General features: G+C 42.6%; 2 protein-coding genes across 4 annotated transcripts; both read left to right on the forward strand.

Annotated features, from left to right (window-relative positions):
- The first annotated feature begins 954 nt into the window (after positions 1–954).
- On the forward strand, positions 955–11,024 carry LOC137914599 (DNA replication ATP-dependent helicase/nuclease DNA2-like). The gene is made up of 25 exons (XM_068758115.1): positions 955–978; positions 1,279–1,335; positions 1,553–2,435; positions 2,780–2,885; positions 3,463–3,612; positions 4,022–4,205; positions 4,730–4,878; positions 4,969–5,091; positions 5,505–5,748; positions 5,846–5,960; positions 6,086–6,242; positions 6,323–6,514; positions 6,638–6,880; positions 7,035–7,148; positions 7,313–7,422; positions 7,631–7,740; positions 7,874–8,002; positions 8,316–8,405; positions 8,556–8,749; positions 8,839–8,928; positions 9,531–9,744; positions 10,134–10,223; positions 10,417–10,602; positions 10,724–10,870; positions 10,971–11,024. Exons 1-25 carry the CDS (start codon positions 955–957, stop codon positions 11,022–11,024), a joined length of 4,155 nt encoding a protein of 1,384 aa, XP_068614216.1.
- Positions 11,025–13,273: 2,249 nt separating this feature from the next.
- Positions 13,274–19,892, forward strand: LOC137914590 (heterogeneous nuclear ribonucleoprotein H3-like). 3 transcript variants are annotated; one of them, XM_068758105.1, is made up of 11 exons: positions 13,274–13,318; positions 13,902–13,998; positions 14,391–14,546; positions 14,777–14,920; positions 15,784–15,922; positions 16,622–16,821; positions 17,104–17,199; positions 17,426–17,541; positions 18,228–18,363; positions 18,664–18,726; positions 18,848–19,892. In XM_068758105.1, exons 2-11 carry the CDS (start codon positions 13,911–13,913, stop codon positions 18,925–18,927), a joined length of 1,218 nt encoding a protein of 405 aa, XP_068614206.1. In that variant the 5' UTR covers positions 13,274–13,318; positions 13,902–13,910; the 3' UTR covers positions 18,928–19,892. The 3 variants fall into 3 exon arrangements, with proteins under 3 accessions (XP_068614206.1, XP_068614205.1, XP_068614208.1); XM_068758104.1 differs by having other exon boundaries at positions 13,287–13,337; XM_068758107.1 differs by having other exon boundaries at positions 13,302–13,318; positions 13,902–14,051.
- The last annotated feature ends 448 nt before the right edge of the window (positions 19,893–20,340 follow it).

Consider the following 20,340-nt stretch of genomic DNA (forward strand, 5'->3'; position numbering starts at 1 on the left):
AGGTGCAGCAGAGTTCAACGAAGGGTATTTACACCAGATATACTCTTTACACAGACATTGTTACACATCCAGAAACCTACCTGAGGTAATTATAAACACTATTTATAAATCCTAGCTATTTTGAAGCTGCAATGATAGATTAAATATTGTTTTCTGTTGTTGTTGTTGTTTCTGTCCAAGATCAAAATTATGTTTCAACATAATCTGAATCCTCTTTTTTATTGCTAATGTTTGAGTGATTATGGCGTTTTGGAGGGACGTCAGTGCCGTCCAGTTATTGTGTACAAACAAAAGACAAGATTTGTCTGTTTTTCATGGACGATGTGAACGACTATTGTGACAGAAATGACTTTTCGTTATTTCATTAATTGTACCACGGGTGGAATCAGTTAATTGTGTCCTTATAGAACTAATAATAAAAGGAGCGTTTCAGCCATAGACGTCCCAAAATATTACATCTTCAGAGAATAAAATAGAAGGAAATCTAACAGTGAGGAATATAATATCACTTATTTACAATTATACGTGCAAAAGGAAATAATGAGAAGGAAAATATTAAAAAATTAAATACTATACAGGTAAATTAAAACGAAATTACAAACACGGGGTTTGGGAAAAATTAAATTCTGCTATGAATGTGTACAGTTTATTCGCATGTGGACGTCCCACAATATTACACGTCTCTGGTTTTAGCGGAAGTGTGCCCCACACGTCATTTCCGTTCTGCGAATCTCAAACTTTGGCGCCGCAGAGAGTTGTAGGATTATCAAAAAGACTTTTGCAAATCCTGTAGTCGTCTTGTAGTTCTTGTTAGACCGATTCTCGGCTGTGGAGATGCAGAGTCGACCAAAGATGCTGTGAGATGTTCGCGTTCTGTTAAAGATCCCGCTAATAATCGCTGAGTTCCCTCCTCTGTGGCCAGACGGGAAGAAAACGCTTCAATACTGCGGCAATATGAATAGGACCAAACTAAAGAAGGTACGTTCAGTTTTAAGGCAAATTAAACAAACCAGCGTCTGATAGGACGGTTTACTGCGAACGTTTTTTTGTGTCATCTTTTATTATGGTCGCTTATTAACTCAGATTGCATTCCCTTTACCCCCTAACCTTAACCCCAACCCCCCTCCAGTGCTGCTACATATGCAGGCGGTGTCTAAGTGACTGTGATCATTTACTTCTGAAATGTCAGATGTGCTCCAATTAGAAAAACGGAAGCTCATGATGCCTGTAAAAAAACAAAAACAAAAAAACTTCTGTCTGCTTTGTGGTTTTCATGAGGCACCAGCCGGGCAGCGGAACATCTCAGTCTTCTTTTCCTGTCAAAACCACAAAGAGGTAAAACACGTTACCTTTTTCCTCCTTGATACATTTTCTGTACCGTTTATCCCTTTTTCTGAGTGTTGATAGAAACTACCGATATTATTGCTTTATGTCCGCGCATACATTCTTGGAGATAATCATTTTGCGTGTGTAATGCTGAATGCAAACATTTTACCTGCCACAATTTTCAGATTAGGAATTCAAATACACATTTTGGTGTGTTTTTTTATAGGGCCTGTCGTCTTCCACAAAATTGTCCATCACCGGCGGTGCGCTTGCCAAATGTGAAACTCAGAGTGAAGATGGAGTAACGTCTGCAATCAGACCTCATTCACCGTTAAAGAAGAGTATCGTATTGGACCTTGAAAACCTCCTGCCCTCCTCGCCAGAGTTTCTCCTTTCTGTTCCGGAGACCCCCAAAAGTCAGATCAAGGTTGCTTCCTCTTTCTCCAGATATCGAGGTCAATCAATCTCCCAGCCGAGCCAAAGGTTTGGCCAGCTGTCTCCAGTCTGTCGTAGTCCCCGACCCAAAGGGCAGAGTGTACGGAGAGCTATATCAAAGGGTTCTGGAAAAGGTATGAGTGAAGTGGGGTGTTCAAGCTCCATAAAAAGACTGATCAGCCCTTCTCAAGAGTCCAACAATGCCAAGAAGAAAAGACCTGCTAACCCATTGGCGGAACCAGATGTGTTCACGGGGAGCAATCTGAAGGCAACACGGCCCTTGATTGGTTGTTTGAATACTCCTCTTTTCTCCGGTGACCAGTCAATGGATTGTTGTCGAGACAACGAAGTGGTCCTCGAGGACAACAAAAGCATAATGCCGTCTTTGGAGTCTGCTTGGATGGAAGATGAAACCGAGAAAGACTGTGGTTTGGCTTTGATCGGAACCGAGCGGAAAGCCACCGATCCGAAAGACTGTCAAATCGCACACACTCACCTGGATGAGATTCCTCGCACGCCAACTGCTCTCACACACACAGATACTGCACAAAATATCACATCTGTAATGCAGGTAAGAGACGACGGGGAGCTTGGTGAGGTAGAGGCTGCAAGAACAGCATCGACTTCAGTCAAGGAAGACAATGGGACGTTGTCAGGCCAGAAACAGGCTGAAGGTACAGCTTAACATTTTGATTATTACTTACCGGTAGTCTTGTGTATATATATATATATATATATATATATAGATATATTTAATTAATGGGTTTAAAAGCTCAGTGTTGTTGCATGTATCTGCAGAACTCTCCCCAGCCCACTTGAATACGCCTCTTATTGAAGCACTGAGTTCAAGTGTTTGACCTGAATGTCTGGGGGTTAAGGTTTTAATTCCTGGGGATGCAGCATTTAAATGAAAAGAAGAGTGGTTTGATCTGTTTACTATTATAAAATCCCAGGTAAATATATATTGAGTGTTAAACCTCCAATTTACTTGTATAACCTTTTCACAATACACCTGCAGGAGCAACGGCAGCAAGTCCTGAGGAGGAGAGGCTGATGGAGAGCTGGTTTGCAGAAGAGATGGACGATGGAGGCCGGGTCTCAGAGAAGAAATCCAGAAAAAGCCGGTGAGAATTACTGAACTAGGGTGGGCGATAAAGCCTTAAAGTAATGTAACGCCTCGGTATTTATCCAATTACGATATTCTTAATGTATAAAGAAATTCTGAAAAAAATGTCAAGGAACCCTCAGTAACCTTTGTGGCTGTTGAACGTTGCACGCCTCTATTTGTTGTGGTCCAAAGTTGTTGTTTTTTGCTTGCTCAGTTTATTGAGCTTGTGTTTTGAAACTTGTACGTGTTACTGTGGATAGTTTTACTTTGCGTCTTTTGTAATCAGATCACTGAATTTATATCCCGTTTTGAATCCCTCCACAATCGAGCTATTCATCAATGCATCCTTTGCTTTCATTTTAGTGCTTTTTTTTGATTCCACAAGTCAGAATATTGACATTGCCCCACTATGTGAGACCTTTTTTTTATCATATTAATATACTGAATGAAAATAAATGCGACAGTTTTGTTTTTGCTCTGTTTTCCTGAGCTGAACTCAAAGACCTAAAACATTTCCTATACACACAAAATATCTTTTTTCTCCTTACTGTGTGCATCCAGAAAATGTGTGTGCATCCTCTCTACTCCGACAGTGAGGTGCCTGACCATGTCATCCTGACTGGAGGACGAAACAACCGCTACTGGGTTTTGGATGTGGAGGAGAGACCTGGCTGTAAAACACTGAAAATATCATGCTTCAAATCTCTACATCCAACTGAGACGTGTGTCCTGATAGACGGATGGTAATGCTGTTCAAGGCTTCCGCCATACAAACCAGATTTATCAAAGTAGTACCGACGTGTTTTAACACCGTTATGCATAGTATCAATACAAATACTGAATGTTTAAGGCGTAAAGCCTCTGCTCGCCATTCTTTAAATCAGAAAGTCATCTGACTTATATTTTAGCTGAAGGGTATATCATCACATAGTTGTATGGACACTGTATGTTTGGTTTTTTTTTGGTCTGTTTCTATCCCCTCCCTTTCCCTTTCCTTTTTAATGATAGTTTATGAAGGCTTTAAGCTTCTTTAATGAGACTCTGTAGCTGTTTTTATGTATCTTTAGGTGTTTTAGGTTTTCAGTTTATTGTTTATTGTGTTCATCTTTACCTGCATCTGCTGTGATCTTTTTTTTTTTATTCTTCTTCCAGGGAGGACACGCCTGTTCGCCGTGGGGATGTGGTGCATCTGGAGGGCGAAGGCGACGGTGGATCCTGGTTAGTAGATCGGGAGCACGGCTTCCTGGTTTTACGACCCGATAGCCTCATCTCGGGTACCAGCATCTCGAGCTCCATCCGCTGCATGAGGCAAGCTGTGCTGGGCGATATGTTCAAGGTAAAATGGTTTTAATGCGATTACTAGCGCTGCAATTGTTGCTCTGGAATCCCTCGGGTGAATAACCTCAAATGTGGCACGAATGTCCAATTGCACTCAATGAGGAAGAGAAATTAGTATTTAGTGGTCAAAGTTCGCACAAATTATTAACGCTGTAAGGTCAAAACTGATTTGCTGAGCGACCTCATTCTGGCGTTACAGCAATATGACACAAATTTATAATAGATTGTAATAAAGTCATGATTTTTATTCCCCAAAAGTCAAAGCTATACAGTGACTTTATTATAAAATGCCTTAACTCAGAAACAGAAGGAGTCTGGAAGTGAAGATGTGTTTCTCACTGGGTCTCATACAGGAACCTTTACTTTAATAACAGCTTCCATTTCCTCAAGAACTGCACTTACTACCTTCAGGCTTCATCACCTGCAGCGAGAGTCTGGACAGACATGGGTGTAAACTAAAAACCCGGCTGGAGCTCAGAGCCCTCGGGTGGTAAGTCCAGTCTTTTCCTCTTCTATTTGCAGAGTGCTGACGGTGGCTCCAAGGAAATGCTGAAGGGCAGTATGGTCCATGAAATCTTTCAAAACGCAGCTACAGCTAAAGATTTTTCTATGAAGACTTTGTCTGATTTGGCTGACCAGTCCCTCTGCAGCCCTCAGTACCTGGGAGACATGTAAGTGGTCAGATTACACGTTGCAGATATTTGATCTTTTTATGTGTTTTGGGGTTTTTTGTTCAGTCAAATTTTGTCCCATGTCTCCAGGTACAGTTTGGGTGTAAGTCAGGAAGAGATGAAGGAGGAATTGTATCAATATCTGCCCTCAATAGAACGCTGGGCTGAGGAATACCTCAGTTCTCCAACACCAAAAGCTATCAGTCTCAAAATGTGAGTACACCCACACACACACACACACCCACACACACAACGGTGCTCCAGATGTATTAATAGTGCTCCCATATGTTTCTTTCAGTGTCAGACATTTCAATTTGTTTTGTGAACATTAAATTGCTTTCCCCCCCCCCTATAGTCTCCACTCAAAATCTACATCAGATAATTGATTTCAAATCAGATGTGTCTGTTCATCATCTGATGGGGGGGAGAAACGGGTTGGATGATTAAAACTAGACTTTTACATTGAAGGAATACCGGTCCTCCCACCAGTTTACTCGCCTGCGCCGTCTTTGGGGTCCTGTCGTACATGCTCATGGTCGTGCTCCTCCATATCTATCGTGTTTAGTGCGAGTAGTTTTTGACAGCTGAAGGATCGGTTTTGTTTATCTGTTTGTTTGACCCCCCAGGCCTGACAGCGGAGCTCCGAGCAGAGGCCAAGAATCGGAAACTCTTGTCACAATTGCAGAGTTGGCCGATATAGAAGAGAGCGTGTGGGCGCCAAGATTTGGTCTGAAGGGGAGAATCGATGTGACGGCGCAGATTCGAACCCAAAGGCCGCGAAGCGGACGTCACACGGCCCCGGAGGACAGGACCGTCCCCCTGGAGCTGAAAACTGGGAAGGAGAGTAACTCCATAGCGCATCGCAGTCAGGTTGGTGGACCACAACGTGTTTAACAAGACAGACACGCATGCAGACCGGTGTAGTCGGCACAGAAAGGAACGTGTACTCACATGTCTGTGCACGTAGGTCATCCTGTACACGCTAATGACCGAGGATCGATACAATCCTGGTGCTGGCTTCCTGCTTTACCTGAAGACTGGCAACCTGCACCCTGTAGTGCCAACTCACATGGATCGCAGAGGTACGATGCCCCCCTACATGCTTGAACCATATTCATTCTGTATTGGAAATAAACTCTGGCGATCCGCTGTCGTCACATGGGGATCCTCTTCTCCATTGGGTTTGTTGCTCCACTGTTTAACTCAGAGCTCCTGAAGCTGAGGAATACCTTGGTTCGCCACATTCACCACTGCGTGGAGACTGAGGCAGGGCGGAGCCATTTGGCAAGACTTCCAGACGTCCTGACAGACAGACAAACATGCCAGTATTGTTCTCGGAGAAGAAACTGTGCTTTATATGAAAGGTACACGACTGAAGTCAATGTTAATCTCAAGTAATGAATTAGCGAGTATCTAGGTTAATTTGTCTTCTCACCGTCTCCAGAGCGATTGATGGCAACTCTGAAAACGTCTCTAAGCACAGTGTTCGAGATTTCCTGCAACAGGAGACGGGTCACCTGACCCCTCGACACATAAAGTATTTTTCCCATTGGCTGCTACTTTGCTGCCTTGAGGCGGTCACCATGGAGTCCAAGAATGGCCAAAAGCGTGTCTGGCTTGAGGCTGCAGAGGAGCGGTAAGATGCTGGGCTCTCATGAAATATTCTACGTTTTATGTCCAGCTTTGGACACACAAAAGGAAATTAAAAGTATTTTCTGAAATGGTTTCAAATATTTAGCTTAATAAGCTCTGTTTTCAGAGAGAAGAATGGAAACTGCGTGGCTGATGTGCAGCTCTGTGGCCCAGTGACGGCGCAGTCTGCAGAAGCTTTCCTCCACCGATTCCAGCGATCCAGCGCAGCGCCTCAGAAGGGTTTGGACGAAAGCGGTTTAGCGAGGGGGGATCCTATTGTTGTCAGTGACATTGCTGGTCGGTTGGTTGGATTGGCAACAGGATACCTGCATGATGTCAGCAAGACATCCATCGGCTGCACTTTGAACAGGTGGAAACGTCATTTCATTGTATATTTAACTGGAAGTTAGCAAACAGAAAACCATCAATGAAACCATGAAGGACATTATGGCTGCCTGCTATTTTCCCCCAGCTGCTCAATTAAAGTCCCTTAATCTGATTTACTCCTGCTTGATTTCGTTCAGAGACCTGTCTAAACACAGTGGGCTGTTGTTCCGGTTGGATGGGGATGAAGGCGTGGTGGGCGTCAGTTCTCACCTCACAAATCTGTCCAACCTCATGGAGAACTCTCAGGAAAGGTAGGGTTCACGTGACGTCATGATGAGGTATAGTCGTAACCCTGGGAAATTGGGCGGGTAACAAGGCATCGCCTCACATGGTGCGTTTGGTCGTTGTGTGAAATAAGACCTCTGACTTTGTCCTGAACACATGTGGTGTTTAACGCCAATATCCGTTTGTTCAGTGATCGTTTGAGGCAGCTGGTCGTTGACCTTCGTCCTCCGGAGTTTATTTCCAACCTCAGCACCGTCCTTCCAAGAGAGGCCAAGGACGATGTGGCCGACATCCTCAAAGGTGGTGCAGCTGCTGTCCTCTGCTCTTATTCTCTCGTTCGCTTTCCTTTGTCCTTTTCAATGTTAGAACTTGTTCTACGCTACTGCTTGGACAGTTTCTTTACATGAACACTCGTGGTAAATAGAGGGGCAGTCAGTCGAGCGCATGCCTCCACCGAGTCCCAAATCGTACACAGAGACCTCCCCTCACTTTGTGTGTTTGTGTGTAGGTCTCAACAAACCACAGAAGCAGGCCATGAAGAAGGTGTTGTTGTCCATAGACTACACACTGGTTGTTGGCATGCCAGGCACAGGCAAAACCACAACCATCTGTGCACTGGTGAGCCAAACCGCTCTCCGTGATTCATGAACACAACCTAAACTCCAAGTCCTCGCCATCAACAGCCTCGTGGGACTAGAACAGTAAACATCTCTCCTCCTTTGATGTGTAAATTCCTTGTTGTTCCTTCTAGGTTCGCATCCTTCATGCATGTGGCTTCAGCGTGTTGCTGACGAGCTACACCCACTCGGCCGTCGACAACATCCTGCTGAAGCTGAAACGTTTCCGGGTTGGGTTCCTGCGCCTCGGTCGGGGGCAGAAGGTGCACGGCGGGCTGTTATTATTATTTAATGTGTGACCGACACGACAGGGAATAATGTTCACTTTTGTAACTGTCTGCTTTTTTATGACTTGAAAAAGAAGAAGAAAAGTGCTGGATTTTTGTATTAAGGGAATAGTTCACCCAAAAAGAAATTGGAACGAGCTGTGCTCGTCAACTTGTCGTCTTCTGCGTTGCAAAAGCAATAGCCCCTTACGCCTAGGATAGGCGCTCGGGCGTAATGAAAGGTCCAGATTGGTTGTTTAAATGTCTTACCGTGTCCCCGTCTGGTTTCTCTCTCTCTCTCTGCTCGCAGGTTCATCCAGACATCCTGCCTTACACAGAGGAAACTAGGAAGAAGGGAGTTCACAGTCTGTCAGAACTGGAGCATCTTTACAATAAAGAAGTGAGTTTTTAGATTTGTTTTCCATATTGAGAATTCTCAATCTAAGTTCTTGCTTCCAGACATTTAAAATGTGGGTATTGTATCTTGCGGTTTCGTCGTGGAATGAGTCTGTGTCACGCCGTTCAACTCGGATCCGCTCTTTCTTTCTAGCTGGTGGTGGCGACCACCTGCATGGGCATGAGGCATCCCATTTTCACCCGCCGCCGATTTGATTTCTGCATCGTAGACGAAGCTTCGCAGATCAGCCAACCTGTTTCTATCGGACCCCTGCTCTACGCAAAGAGATTTGTCCTGGTTGGAGATCATCAACAGCTCCCACCAATAGTGCAGAATCCGGAAGCGAGGTTGGGTGTGTGTGTGTGTGTGAGAGAGTCAGCGTCAGCTCAACAGGCTTTGTGAAATGAATGCTTTTCTCTCCTTCTCTTTTCTCCAGGTCACTTGGGATGGATGAAAGTCTGTTTAAGCGACTGGAGCACCATGATGAGGCCGTGGTCCAGCTCAACGTGCAGTACCGAATGAACCGGTGGGCCCACACACATTCTTCTGACCATCCAACTGGTGTTTGTTCACGTCACGTTACTGAGGCTTCTTAAGAATAAGAAAATATAATAGGCGGCACAGTGGGTAGCGCTGTTGCCTCACAGCAAGAAGGTCACAGGTTCCAATCCAAACTTGGGGCCTTTCTGTGAGGAGTTTTCATGTTCTCCCTGTGTCCGTTTGGGTTCTCTCCGGGTTCTCCGGCTTCCTCCCGCCACCGAGAACATGCAATTTGGTTACCGGTACGCTAAATTGTCCGTAGGTGCGAGTGCGTGCGTGCGTGCGTGCGGGAATGATTGTCTATGTGTGACCCTGCGATGAAGTATTATTTTACAAACAACTTGACCGACTGTAGCTTTAAGATTGTCCGAAGCCCAGGAATTAATATCCCAAATGTAGTCACGTTTCAAATGCTTTTATTTTTTAGTATTAATGAAAGTAAATGATCAGTCAATGATGTTGATGAGTTCTATCATTATATTGCGCTTTTTCAGTCTAAAATATGTCAGCGTATTATAAAAGCTTTTTTCTTGCCTTTTACACAGTAAACCTCCATAATAGTAAATATTGCTTTGCCTGTGTTTGCAGTCAGATAATGTCCCTCAGTAACTCGCTGATGTACGAAGGCCGGCTGGAGTGTGGCTCAGAGAGGACGGCCACAGCGCTGCTCAACCTGCCATTCCTGCCTACTGTCCAGTCAGAGCTCAGTTCTTTCGCCGAGGCTGATCCACTGCATGACCTGGCTTGGATACAGACCACATTGTTGCCAAGCAACCCTGTTTGCTTCCTAGATTGCTCAATGGTTGGTGTACTAGAACAGGATGTAGTAAAAATGTACTGTGCAATTACTTTCTGGTGGCAGCTTGTGATGGGCAGAAAGAGACGATCCCAGTATTTAAGTAGAAAATTAAAAGTCTGCTTGAAGTTGTTTGCCTAATTGGAAATCTTCTGACCTTTCTAGAATAATAAATATTAGTTCTACTTTTCCTGCTACTTACAAATGTCTACTGACCAGCTGCTAATAAAAGGGTTCATTTTTCAGGCTGATGCAGAAGCTTCATTGGGTTAGCATTTTGGTGTTGGCTGGGAATTAAGTCAGAAGACTTATGTGGCATAATATTTGCTTTTCTAGACAGCATTTTTGTCCAGAAGACACAGTTCTTGTGTTATTGTCCATCTTTCTTCCTGTAGGTGCCAGCTCTGGAGTCTCTGGAGCAGAGTGGGATTAGCAATCACACTGAGGCTGTTATCATCCACAAGCTGCTTTCATTGCTGATAAAGGTGTTATTTTATATTTAAACACTATTTAAATGATGTGAGTTCTTGGATTAATCTGTCCACCCCACTATTGCTGTTTCACCAACCACATTTATACAACCCTTATCTTGGATTAGGTTCTGATATGCTGTGAAAGAAAAGGAGAAAGGTGTTTTAAAATGGAGACAATCCTCCTGACTTCTCTTTATAATTTCAGGCAGGATGTAAGCCTGGAGATATCGGTGTCATCACCCCCTACAGACAGCAGTTGAAGAGTATCTCTGCTCTTCTGCAGTCCTCTGTATTCACCGGGGTGGAGGTGAAGACAGTGGACAAATATCAAGGACGGGACAAAAGCCTGATTGTTCTTTCCTTTGTGAGGAGCAATCCAGAAGGAGAAAAAGTAAGTGCTTCTCCTTCCTAGCTGTCTTTTCATCGCTCCTTTCTCCTTTATTTTCGACATGGCTTAAAGTATGGTAAGTGGGAACCGGACGTGATTTTTTTTCCTGTGTCTCCTTTCATAGTTGGGGGAGCTGCTGAAGGACTGGCGCCGCCTGAATGTAGCCATTACCAGGGCGAAGCACAAACTGGTGATGGTCGGTTCTGCCACAACCCTGCGACACTACGCCCCAGTGGAGAAACTGCTCAAACATCTCCAGCAAGAGAACATGATATCCTTTAACTGGTGGTTGAAGCTACAAGATGGCTTCAGTGCAGTGTTTTAAGTACTTATCGTGGGTTTACGAAGTTATTTCCTGACCATTACTTCACATTATCCAGCTCCCACAAGCTGCCCACAAGGCCATCCCGATCTACTCCCTGTGATGGAAGACCATCTTATCTGTTGTGTTGTTCCATGTCACCTGTGTCTCTCAGTTGAGACGGTCTCAACAGGTCTCAGGTGTCTGCCCGTCTGTCAGGAATCACTGCTGTCCTCTATCTTTCATAGTATGGAACTGTTGAAATCCATTTAATGAAAAATGTAATTATAGAAATGCATGCACATTTCTTTTTTTTCTTTTTTTTTTAATATTACATACATGTTTGTTTGCACTATTTTACACTGACATGTGTTGAGTGGCAAAACCTAATGGATCCAATCTCTGGGTTGAACCTCTATAAATTTAAACCAGATGCTTTTTCTCTGTTTTTAAATGTTTTAGTAGCCAAGGCCTATTTTGATGATGATGATAATGATTTCCATTAAAGCATGTTGGAACAGACAAGCTAATTTCAAGTTGCACACTTACAAATGATTACCAAGTAAAGAAACCTGCTGGGACCATTTTGCCTTTTATAATCTTATTCTAATAAACTGATGCGTTACTTGATTAGAGCAGATTAGCTGATATTTAGGCCGTGGGATTTGATGTTTTACCTGTTTCTTTATTTTTCTGATCTTGTGTGAATAAATTATATAAACCCTAATGAAGTGTGTAATACTGTCCTTCCTGATTGTTGGCACATTTAAAGATATGACGGTATGAGATGAATCAGTCGAGGTGGTTGGCCTTCATCAGAAACAGAATTTTTCTCATTTGGTAAAAAGCCTTTGTCAAGGCCGGTATATTTTCCTATCATCCTTTGCTTGCATGTTTAGGTGTAAACGGCATGGCCTATTCACAGTTCCCAAAAGCAGCTGGGCTGAAATCCCACAGGCTAATTAAAAATAGATGCCACATATAATAATTATAATATGCTTTATTTATATAGTACCTTTCAAGAAATGAAATTCATAAAGTGCTTTCACAGACAAACAAAAGTACATAATCAAGAATCCAAAACAGTAGGTAAACTTAATATATGTCGGTGAAGTTAAAATACATTTTTAACTTCAGTTTAAAAGCAAGAACTATAAAATAATATGTGAAATAAAAAATGCTAATAATTAAAATAGAGGACACCATCAGCTAAAAGCCAGTCTATATAAATATGTTTCCAGAATAATATATACATTTATCATACACTTCTTATCTTAATATTTCTTTCTATTTTAACATAGTATTACATTGAAAATGTGTTATCAAGATTGTAAGGTTCCTGATCATAATTATTATTGGAAGTAGCGCTACAGTAATATTGAGGCCCCAGCTTTATTGTTGTATCCAAGTCTCGTGATAACAAACCTGTTCGGGTTAGCTGTAGTGATGGGAATTCCGGCTCTTTTAAGAGAGCCGGTTCTTTTGGCTTGGCTCACTAAAAAGAGCCGGCTCTTTTGGCTCCCAAGTGGCTCCTCAGTTTTTTTTTTGTTGTTGTCAAAATTAATTCAATGCCAAATCATGTGCATTCTGTAAAATTATCAACTAATGTAAAAACATACAATATATCAAATGTTTATTAAATGTCTAGCTAGTTTACTGGATGATGCTGCTGGGGTCAGACTCTATAGGCTCGTAGTGGTCTAGCATTGTCAAAATTAAGTTAATACCAAATCATGTGCATTCTGTAAAATTAGCTACTAATGTAAAAACATACAATATATCAAATGTTTATTAAATGTCTAGCTAGTTTACTGGATGATGCTGCTGAGGTCAGACTCTTTAGGCTCATAGAGTTCTGGCTTGTAGGTACTCTAGCTAGTTTACTGGGCGATGCTGCAGCAACACATACGGAGACCTTCATTAGCAGGTTCCATTGCTCCTCTTTTCTCCTCTAATGGCACTATAAGATGAAGAACCCGCATGTGCCTGTGTAAGTTGCTTGTAGAGCCTGCGAGGTATGAGATTTTTATTTTGCAGTCTGCGTTTGTGCCGTCAACCGCATTAAAATGTGTCCAGATTCTCTTTTGCTTTCCTTGCCCTTTCTAGCGTGTGTACTTTCTACAGCTCTCTCCCTCCCTGCCCCCCCCCTGCTCGCTGTGCTGCATGTGCGTGTGTAAATCCTCCCCCCCCCTGCTCGCTGTGCTGCAAGTGCGTGTGGAAATCCCCCCCCCCCTGCTCGCTGTGGAAACACAGACGCCCACACACATCTCGACCAATCACGTTAGACTTTAACATAAAAAAACGTTTTGGCTCCCAATGACGGGAACCGGATCGTTCGCGATCGACCGACGCATCGCGAGAGCTGAGCTGATACCTGCCTGGAGCTCGGGAGAGTAGGACCGGGGAGAATCGGTGGCTGTAAGATAATTTCTTCGCGGTCAGGCATTTTTTTTCTTTGTTTTCTGTCTTATTTCCGTCGAGAGTCGTACGTTAATACCCGCTGGGCCCGTTCGTCCGTTGGGGTTAACCCCCTGCGTTTGACCGCTGTCAATGTCCTACAGTTAGCTTTAGCTGTTAGCATGCTAGCTGGTAATGTTAAGCTAACATTTACACGTCAGACCGACGGCTGAGAAAGGTTAGCATAACTAGCTATCCTAGAATCGAGATTGGAAAAATAGTATTCCGCGATGAACTTCAAATAAGTGCCTGTTTGAGAACACATAACATCCCGTTAGGGGGTTATATGGGAAGGTTCTATTCGGGCTAGAATAACTCTTCGGGTTACTTGGCTACTCTGTTGGGAGGAGGAAGTAACGCGTTAGCGCGTTAGCGTGTTTAGCTGCTGTAGGAGTTGCGGAAACTTGCATTTAGCGACTATTAGGCATATGATGCTGCTGTTATTTTATTATTTCACAATGGTTATTACCTGTATCGTGAAGCTAACCGTATTAGTTAATAGTGTTATTACATTATATAATGTCTGCTTCGTATCTGCTTTCAGACGGTGAGGATGTCTTTGAATGAGGAGGGATATGTGGTCCGGATCAGAGGACTTCCTTGGACCTGCACGCAGGAGGAAGTGGCGAGTTTTTTCTCAGGTGAGAACAGGCTGTACTCACCTGTACTCACCTGTACTCACCTGTACTCGTATGTAAGACCGACGTTTCAGCCTCAACTAAATGTTTACCTCCACCGAGGCTGGCGTTGTTTGTTTATCTGTTGGCAAAATAACGGAAAAAGTTGCAGACAGATCTTGATGAAATTGTCAAGAAATATTGGGCATATTAGAGAACGGTCTTTATTGTGTCAAATTTGCAAAGTTTCTGTCAGGATCTCAATTGAATCGGATAGTTTTATATGTTTTGATTCTACTTTCTGGCAAGTTCAAGTTGATCAGATCATGTTATACCTCTAAAGATTTTTACTCTTATTTTAGTCTCTGAATAGGCGTCATTTCCAGGAAATCTCACCCGGTCTTTCTTCCTTACAGACTGTGACATTGTCGGTCACGTAAACGGAGTGTGTTTCACCTACTCTAAAGAAGGCCGTCCCAGTGGAGAGGCATTTATTGAATTAAAAACATCCGATGATTTCAAGAATGCTCTATCCAAGGACCGCAAATACATGGGGCACCGATACGTAGAGGGTAAGCAATATAATCTGTGTCTAATTTCCTGTCAAATCATTGCTTTATTATTTACATGCCAGTGAAAGTCCAAAGTTTGAAGATGTTTGTTCAGTCTGGTCGTAATGCGCGTTATTGATTTCCCTGTAAAAATAACAGGTGTGCATGAAGAGCTTCAAAAACAAAGTCTAAGTTTAGTTACCCGTTCAGCTCTTTACATGTAAATCCGTCTTTCTACGTGTCTGCATCAGTGTTCAAGTCAAACTGCAGCGAGATGGACTGGGTCCTGAAACGCAGCGGTCCAGCTGATTATGACAGCAGCAGCGGTTGCATGCTGAGACTTCGGGGCCTTCCCTACGGCTGCAGCAAAGAAGAGATTGTTCAGTTCTTCTCAGGTATATAAAAAAAGTTCAACTTTGCTCTCTTTAAGTTAAGTGATAAAACACAATTCATGTCGATGCGAGGGATAGTATTTATAGATGTGCTGCTCTGTAAAAGTATTCTTTGAGGCAGACTTCTAACAGCCCTAGTAGAATTTAACTACACGTTCCACTAGAGTATAGCTCGTTATTCTGAGGTTGTTAATTAAGCAGCAATGCGAGAACAGGAAACGATTGTCGAATTAAAATGAACCGCCAGCTGGTTTCCTCTTTGCTGAGCAACCTGACAGCATAAATTAGCATTTGCTATCATATATTTGTCAACACAAGAGTTAGTCTTAGTACATTGAGGGTTAAGGTTAGTTAGTTAACAGTCTTTCAGCATACTGTCTGGTCTTTTTGTAGCACAGACTAAATTGTCCAGTTATCAGTTGTTACTTGGCTCCTAACCGTCTTCTTGTTATCTAAATAAATGTTTTAACATTGTAAAGGAATTAAAATATAGGGCAGGTTCGGTTTAGAGGAGCCGGTCCCATGACACTGATCTGGGGTCAGTTATGTCATTCTGTGTTCTGGCAGCTTTTATATAATGTAATCAAAATAAATATTGACCTTAATTTTGTTATCTGCTCAAGAAAAAGCTCATCTGTACTTAATTAAATATTGTAGTTGCTGACACAAAGGCTAGAATTGTCTGGGTGTCTAAGTAAACGCATTAATCTGAGATGCCAACCTTTTAACATCAATTAAAAGCAGTTTGTTTACTGTCATGATATTGTTTTAATCCTGAAGGTCCAGTGATTCAGTGGGTGTTGTTATATTTATACTTCTATCAGTCTACCTACCGACCTATGTATTTATGTGTGCTTGGGTTGAAGGGTTGAGAATCGTGCCAAATGGGATTACTCTGCCAGTGGACTACCAGGGGAGGAGCACAGGGGAAGCCTTCGTGCAGTTTGCTTCAAAGGAGATAGCAGAAAAGGCTCTGGGGAAACACAAGGAAAGAATAGGGCACAGGTGGGACGGACGGGAAAGGGACGGGCTGGACGGGGACGGGATGGACTTCTCTTTTAGCTGTTAATGGGTGGTCATAATGGAGTATTTGTGGGTTTTAACGCTATGGGTTCTGTTACCGTTCAATGATAAGCATGGGTTGGTGTGCATAATTATGATAAAGCAATGATTATATTTGTTCAATGCATATGGGAGGGTTAACGGGTTTATGTATTGTAACAATGATAACATGTTGATTAATGGGGTGAAGGGTCATGATGTAATATAGAACGTTGGTGTTAGATTTTGATGCTGTATTGACTTGGAAGCTCAATTTAACCATCAGACCATCATCTGGTGTTGCTTCTCTATCCCTTTTTATAAAAGTGTCCTGTGGATGATTTATTGTGAAAGAAGGGATTAAGCATTCCTGAATCAACACAACACCTGAAGGATTTATTTTTTAAACTAAGTTATAAAAGGTGAGGTTGGTGTAGAAGTCCTGTAACACCGCCCTAAAGCCAGATAAGCATCAAAGTTTATTGAGGTTCAGTCATTCACATTCTCAGTTTCAAGTTAAACTCTTAGGTGAGGAATAGGAATGTTTGTTTGGGGGTGGGGGGGGGGGGGGGGTGTTTGTTCTACTATGCATGAAACCAGCCATTTCTGTCCCATGACCCTCTCCTCTGCTCCGCTCTGCTGCATGGACCTCTTCTGTTGCAGGTACATCGAGATTTTTAAGAGCAGTCGGAATGAGATCAGAGTCTACTACGAGCTGCCCCGGCGGGGGCTGGGAGGCCAGAGACCCGGGCCGTACGATAGGCCCATGATGGGAGGATCCAGAGTAGGGTATTTTGGGCAGGGGTCTGTTCGCGGTGCGGCTCTGATCGACACCATGCGGAGTGGAGGGGGCTATGGAGGAGGTAAGTAGAAATCAAACTGAGATGAGGGCGAGATCAAAATGTTTTTGACCTTTTGACCTTATGCTGAGTGTGGACTGTTGTACTAGCAACGTCGCTAATCTGATGTTTGTCGTGCATCGACGTGAACAACCGACCTCAAATAGATGTTTCCCTGCCATGAAGAAAGCACGTTAATGAACGTGTTTGAGTACGTTTTAAGTTTCTGCTTATACAGAAGGATCTAAAGGCCTGTATTTGTGTGTGTGTGTGTGTGTGTGTGTGTGTGTGTGTGTGTGTGTCCAGGTTACAGTAGCTTTGAAACCTACAATGGTTTCAGCAGCTACGACTTTGGCAATGGGCTGTTTGATGAGCGAGTGCGAGTGGAACGAGGAGGCAGAGGTAAAGTCCAAACTGCATTCGCCGTCTGTCATTTTGAGTTCATGTTTAAAGCCTCAGTCCATACAGTTAAATGTTCCTGTTGAAAGGCTCAGGCCTTTTAATATTAGTTTGTTTTGAACCAGCGTGCAACTTGCATTTTTTCCAGAGAATCTCTCTTTCATCTGCAGGACTAGATTTTATTTTGTGATTTAGTGTTTGGTAATGTGGTATTGTGTGTTTTTCGTAGGGATGGGAGGCCGCAGTTACAGTGTTCAAAGTGATTCTTGTTCAGGCTTCCACAATGGCCATTTTGTCCATATGAGGGGTTTACCCTTCCGCGCCACAGAGGGAGACATCGCTAAAGTAAGAACACGCGTGATGAGACGAGCTACCAGATTGTGCTGAACATGTATTTATTTAAAGATGCGTTTTTGTGACGGCAGTTTATACCGCAGGACGTTAAAGTTGGAACCGTCACTCCTGCTCCTGACAAGCTCCATCAAATCACGATGACACTCTGTAAAAACGTGATTTGGTTTAATCTATCCATCAATTTCCCTTTTCCTGATCTGGGCCCAGGTCGCACTGATTTAAGAATATTATTAGGGATTAATAATCTATGGTAAGGAAGTCATCGTTGGGCTCATGAATCGCAAATGAGTGAAACCAGTACACTGAGCAATACCACTACAGCAACCGCCATCATTGATCCCATCAATGGGAGTGTAAGGGAATTAAAAATCTGACAATTCTAAAAACAGTCTTATAGTTTAGCATTTCTTCTAAAGTTTAGCCAATAATAACCAAATAAGAACTCAGCCTGGTGCAAGTTAATAATAGTTAACAAAATAATAAAAACTTTAAGAAGTGAAGCTATTCTGTGCCTTAAAAGGCAAGAAGACAAATCTTATTTTAAGAGATTTTTAGGGTGATTTGAGGGTTGAATTACTCGTTTACCGGTAGTTTGAGGGTGTCTCTGGGTAGGAACGAAGCTCTTTTATTGCTTGAACCCTGTTCATGAACGTATGCATACGTCTTTTCCTGTGTAGTTCTTCGCTCCTTTGAACCCACTGAGGGTCCACATCGACGTGGCTCTCAATGGAAAATCAACCGGAGAAGCAGATGTGGAGTTTCGCTCGCACGAGGATGCTGTGGCAGCCATGTCCAAAGACAAGAACCACATGCGTATGTGCTCTTAGTTTACTTTCCCGTTCTCCATCCTTGTGATTATTCACCATTTATAATGTTAATGACACAGAACCGCTCGACTATCGGCAGAGTTGGAATTCATTCTAGGAATAGGACTAAAACTAAACTCTGTGCTTGACAGATCAGAAGACCCTGAACTAAAATAACAAAATGTGTTTCATGACTGCGTTTGGGATATTTCTTGTTACACTTTTAACTACTACTCATGTCGGGAGGATTTTATTTCCATCAACCAGCGCACCGGGTATGAATGCCGGCTTGTTTTCTTCTCCACAGAGCATCGCTACGTTGAACTGTTTCTCAACTCGACATCCAGCGGCGCTGCAGAAATGAGTACCGGTGCGTTTTCAAAAGAAATTCTCATATACCGTAGTTCAAAAAGTCCGCTGCCAAGTGGAATTTTTATTTCTCCAAACATATGTGCACTGATGAATGACATGCTATGTGTTCCTGGTTGCAGGTCCCAGAAGCGGCGGTTACTACAGTCACTCAGGAGGCGGTGGAAGTTCACGGAGCAGCGGCCTACGAAGTGCATACTGATGATTTCGTTGTTCTGTTCCACGTTTGTCTCCCGTCTCCGTCGGCCACATTTACCACTTCTAAGCTGGACAGCTGATCTGAAGTCTCTCATTTTTTATGTGACTCATTAATTTTATTGTAGTTGTATTGAAAAGTCCTCTGAGATAATAGAACAGACAGACGTGACCTGAACAAGCACTATATATATGCACACACCATTCCTTAAGGCATATGAAGAACAAAACTATTATTAAAATGTCGGTGCCGTTCTCGGTGCCGAACCGACTTGATGGGGAAACTTGAGATATCTCATTTCTTACAATTTCAAATCAATTGGATATTACTAGATTTTTGCTGTTCACATATAAAGCACGTGCTTTAATGATAGTAATTTTAAATGGCTTTTGAACAGCGATGACTTTTCTTTCAACTTTCAGTGAAATTGTTGGGATGCACTTTAATTTGTAATTCATGTTATGTCTCAACTCACTATTGGCGGGGGATGTAATAAAGTGCAAATGCATTAAGATTGAATTTTATAGGATGTAGATTAAGAGCAGAGGGTTTTGTGGGGCGAAACATTTTGAATGGTTCAGCACTGTTTGGATCGATCGGATCCATAGGAATCGCTCTTAAGGGGGTGAAGCGTCTAGCTAGTCCAGATAAAAGCTTTTGGTGAAGGGGTTTTAAAACATTTTAAAGTCTTTTCTGGTTTTAAGTTCCTTCTCAGCACAATTGGCCATTGTGTAATAGTTTTGAGATACATCTCACGTTAGCTTTCCTGCTTTGAAACGTTTGATAACTGTGAGCCGGTGTGTATTTTTTTTATGTATGGTTTTCTCAGTTTATTACAAAATTCAAAACTAAGTTGGATATTATTCCACTCTGAAAGAGTGGAAGCACAAAGCCTCTATATTTGAGCTGTAAGTTAGCTTATGCAGCTGTTGTACATTTTGACTACCATAATAAATTTTATATTTAGTTCTCTTTGACTGACATTACTTCTGAAAATGTATCGGTATTGCAGTTGGTAATGCATCTGAATTTTCCCTAAAAATGTTTTATGCAGACAGGAAATAGACCCAGTTTAAGTGATTTGCATTGACCGTAAATAAAAAGACACTGTCTTAACTTTTAATCGTACTGCTACAGTCAAGGCAACATGTTGGTGGCAATAATTCAATTGGCATGATTATGTAAGATAAAGGGGCAGAATGAAACCAACATTGTACAACGTGGTAATGATAATGTTCAACTCCCATTGAAAGCTGGGGGAGTTGTCAGCTTCATTGTACAAAACTATCGAGCCTGTACAGATAAGACGTTTGCCAGTTTAGTTTTTAAATGTTTAAAATGACCAGATCTGTTTCTATCCCTTCAAGGGATTCCCAGTTCTTTAAATAGTAATAGTTTGTAAACATGTACAAAACCGGA

This window comes from Brachionichthys hirsutus, unplaced genomic scaffold (genome assembly GCF_040956055.1).
Source record: "Brachionichthys hirsutus isolate HB-005 unplaced genomic scaffold, CSIRO-AGI_Bhir_v1 contig_177, whole genome shotgun sequence".
NCBI lineage: Eukaryota > Metazoa > Chordata > Actinopteri > Lophiiformes > Brachionichthyidae > Brachionichthys > Brachionichthys hirsutus.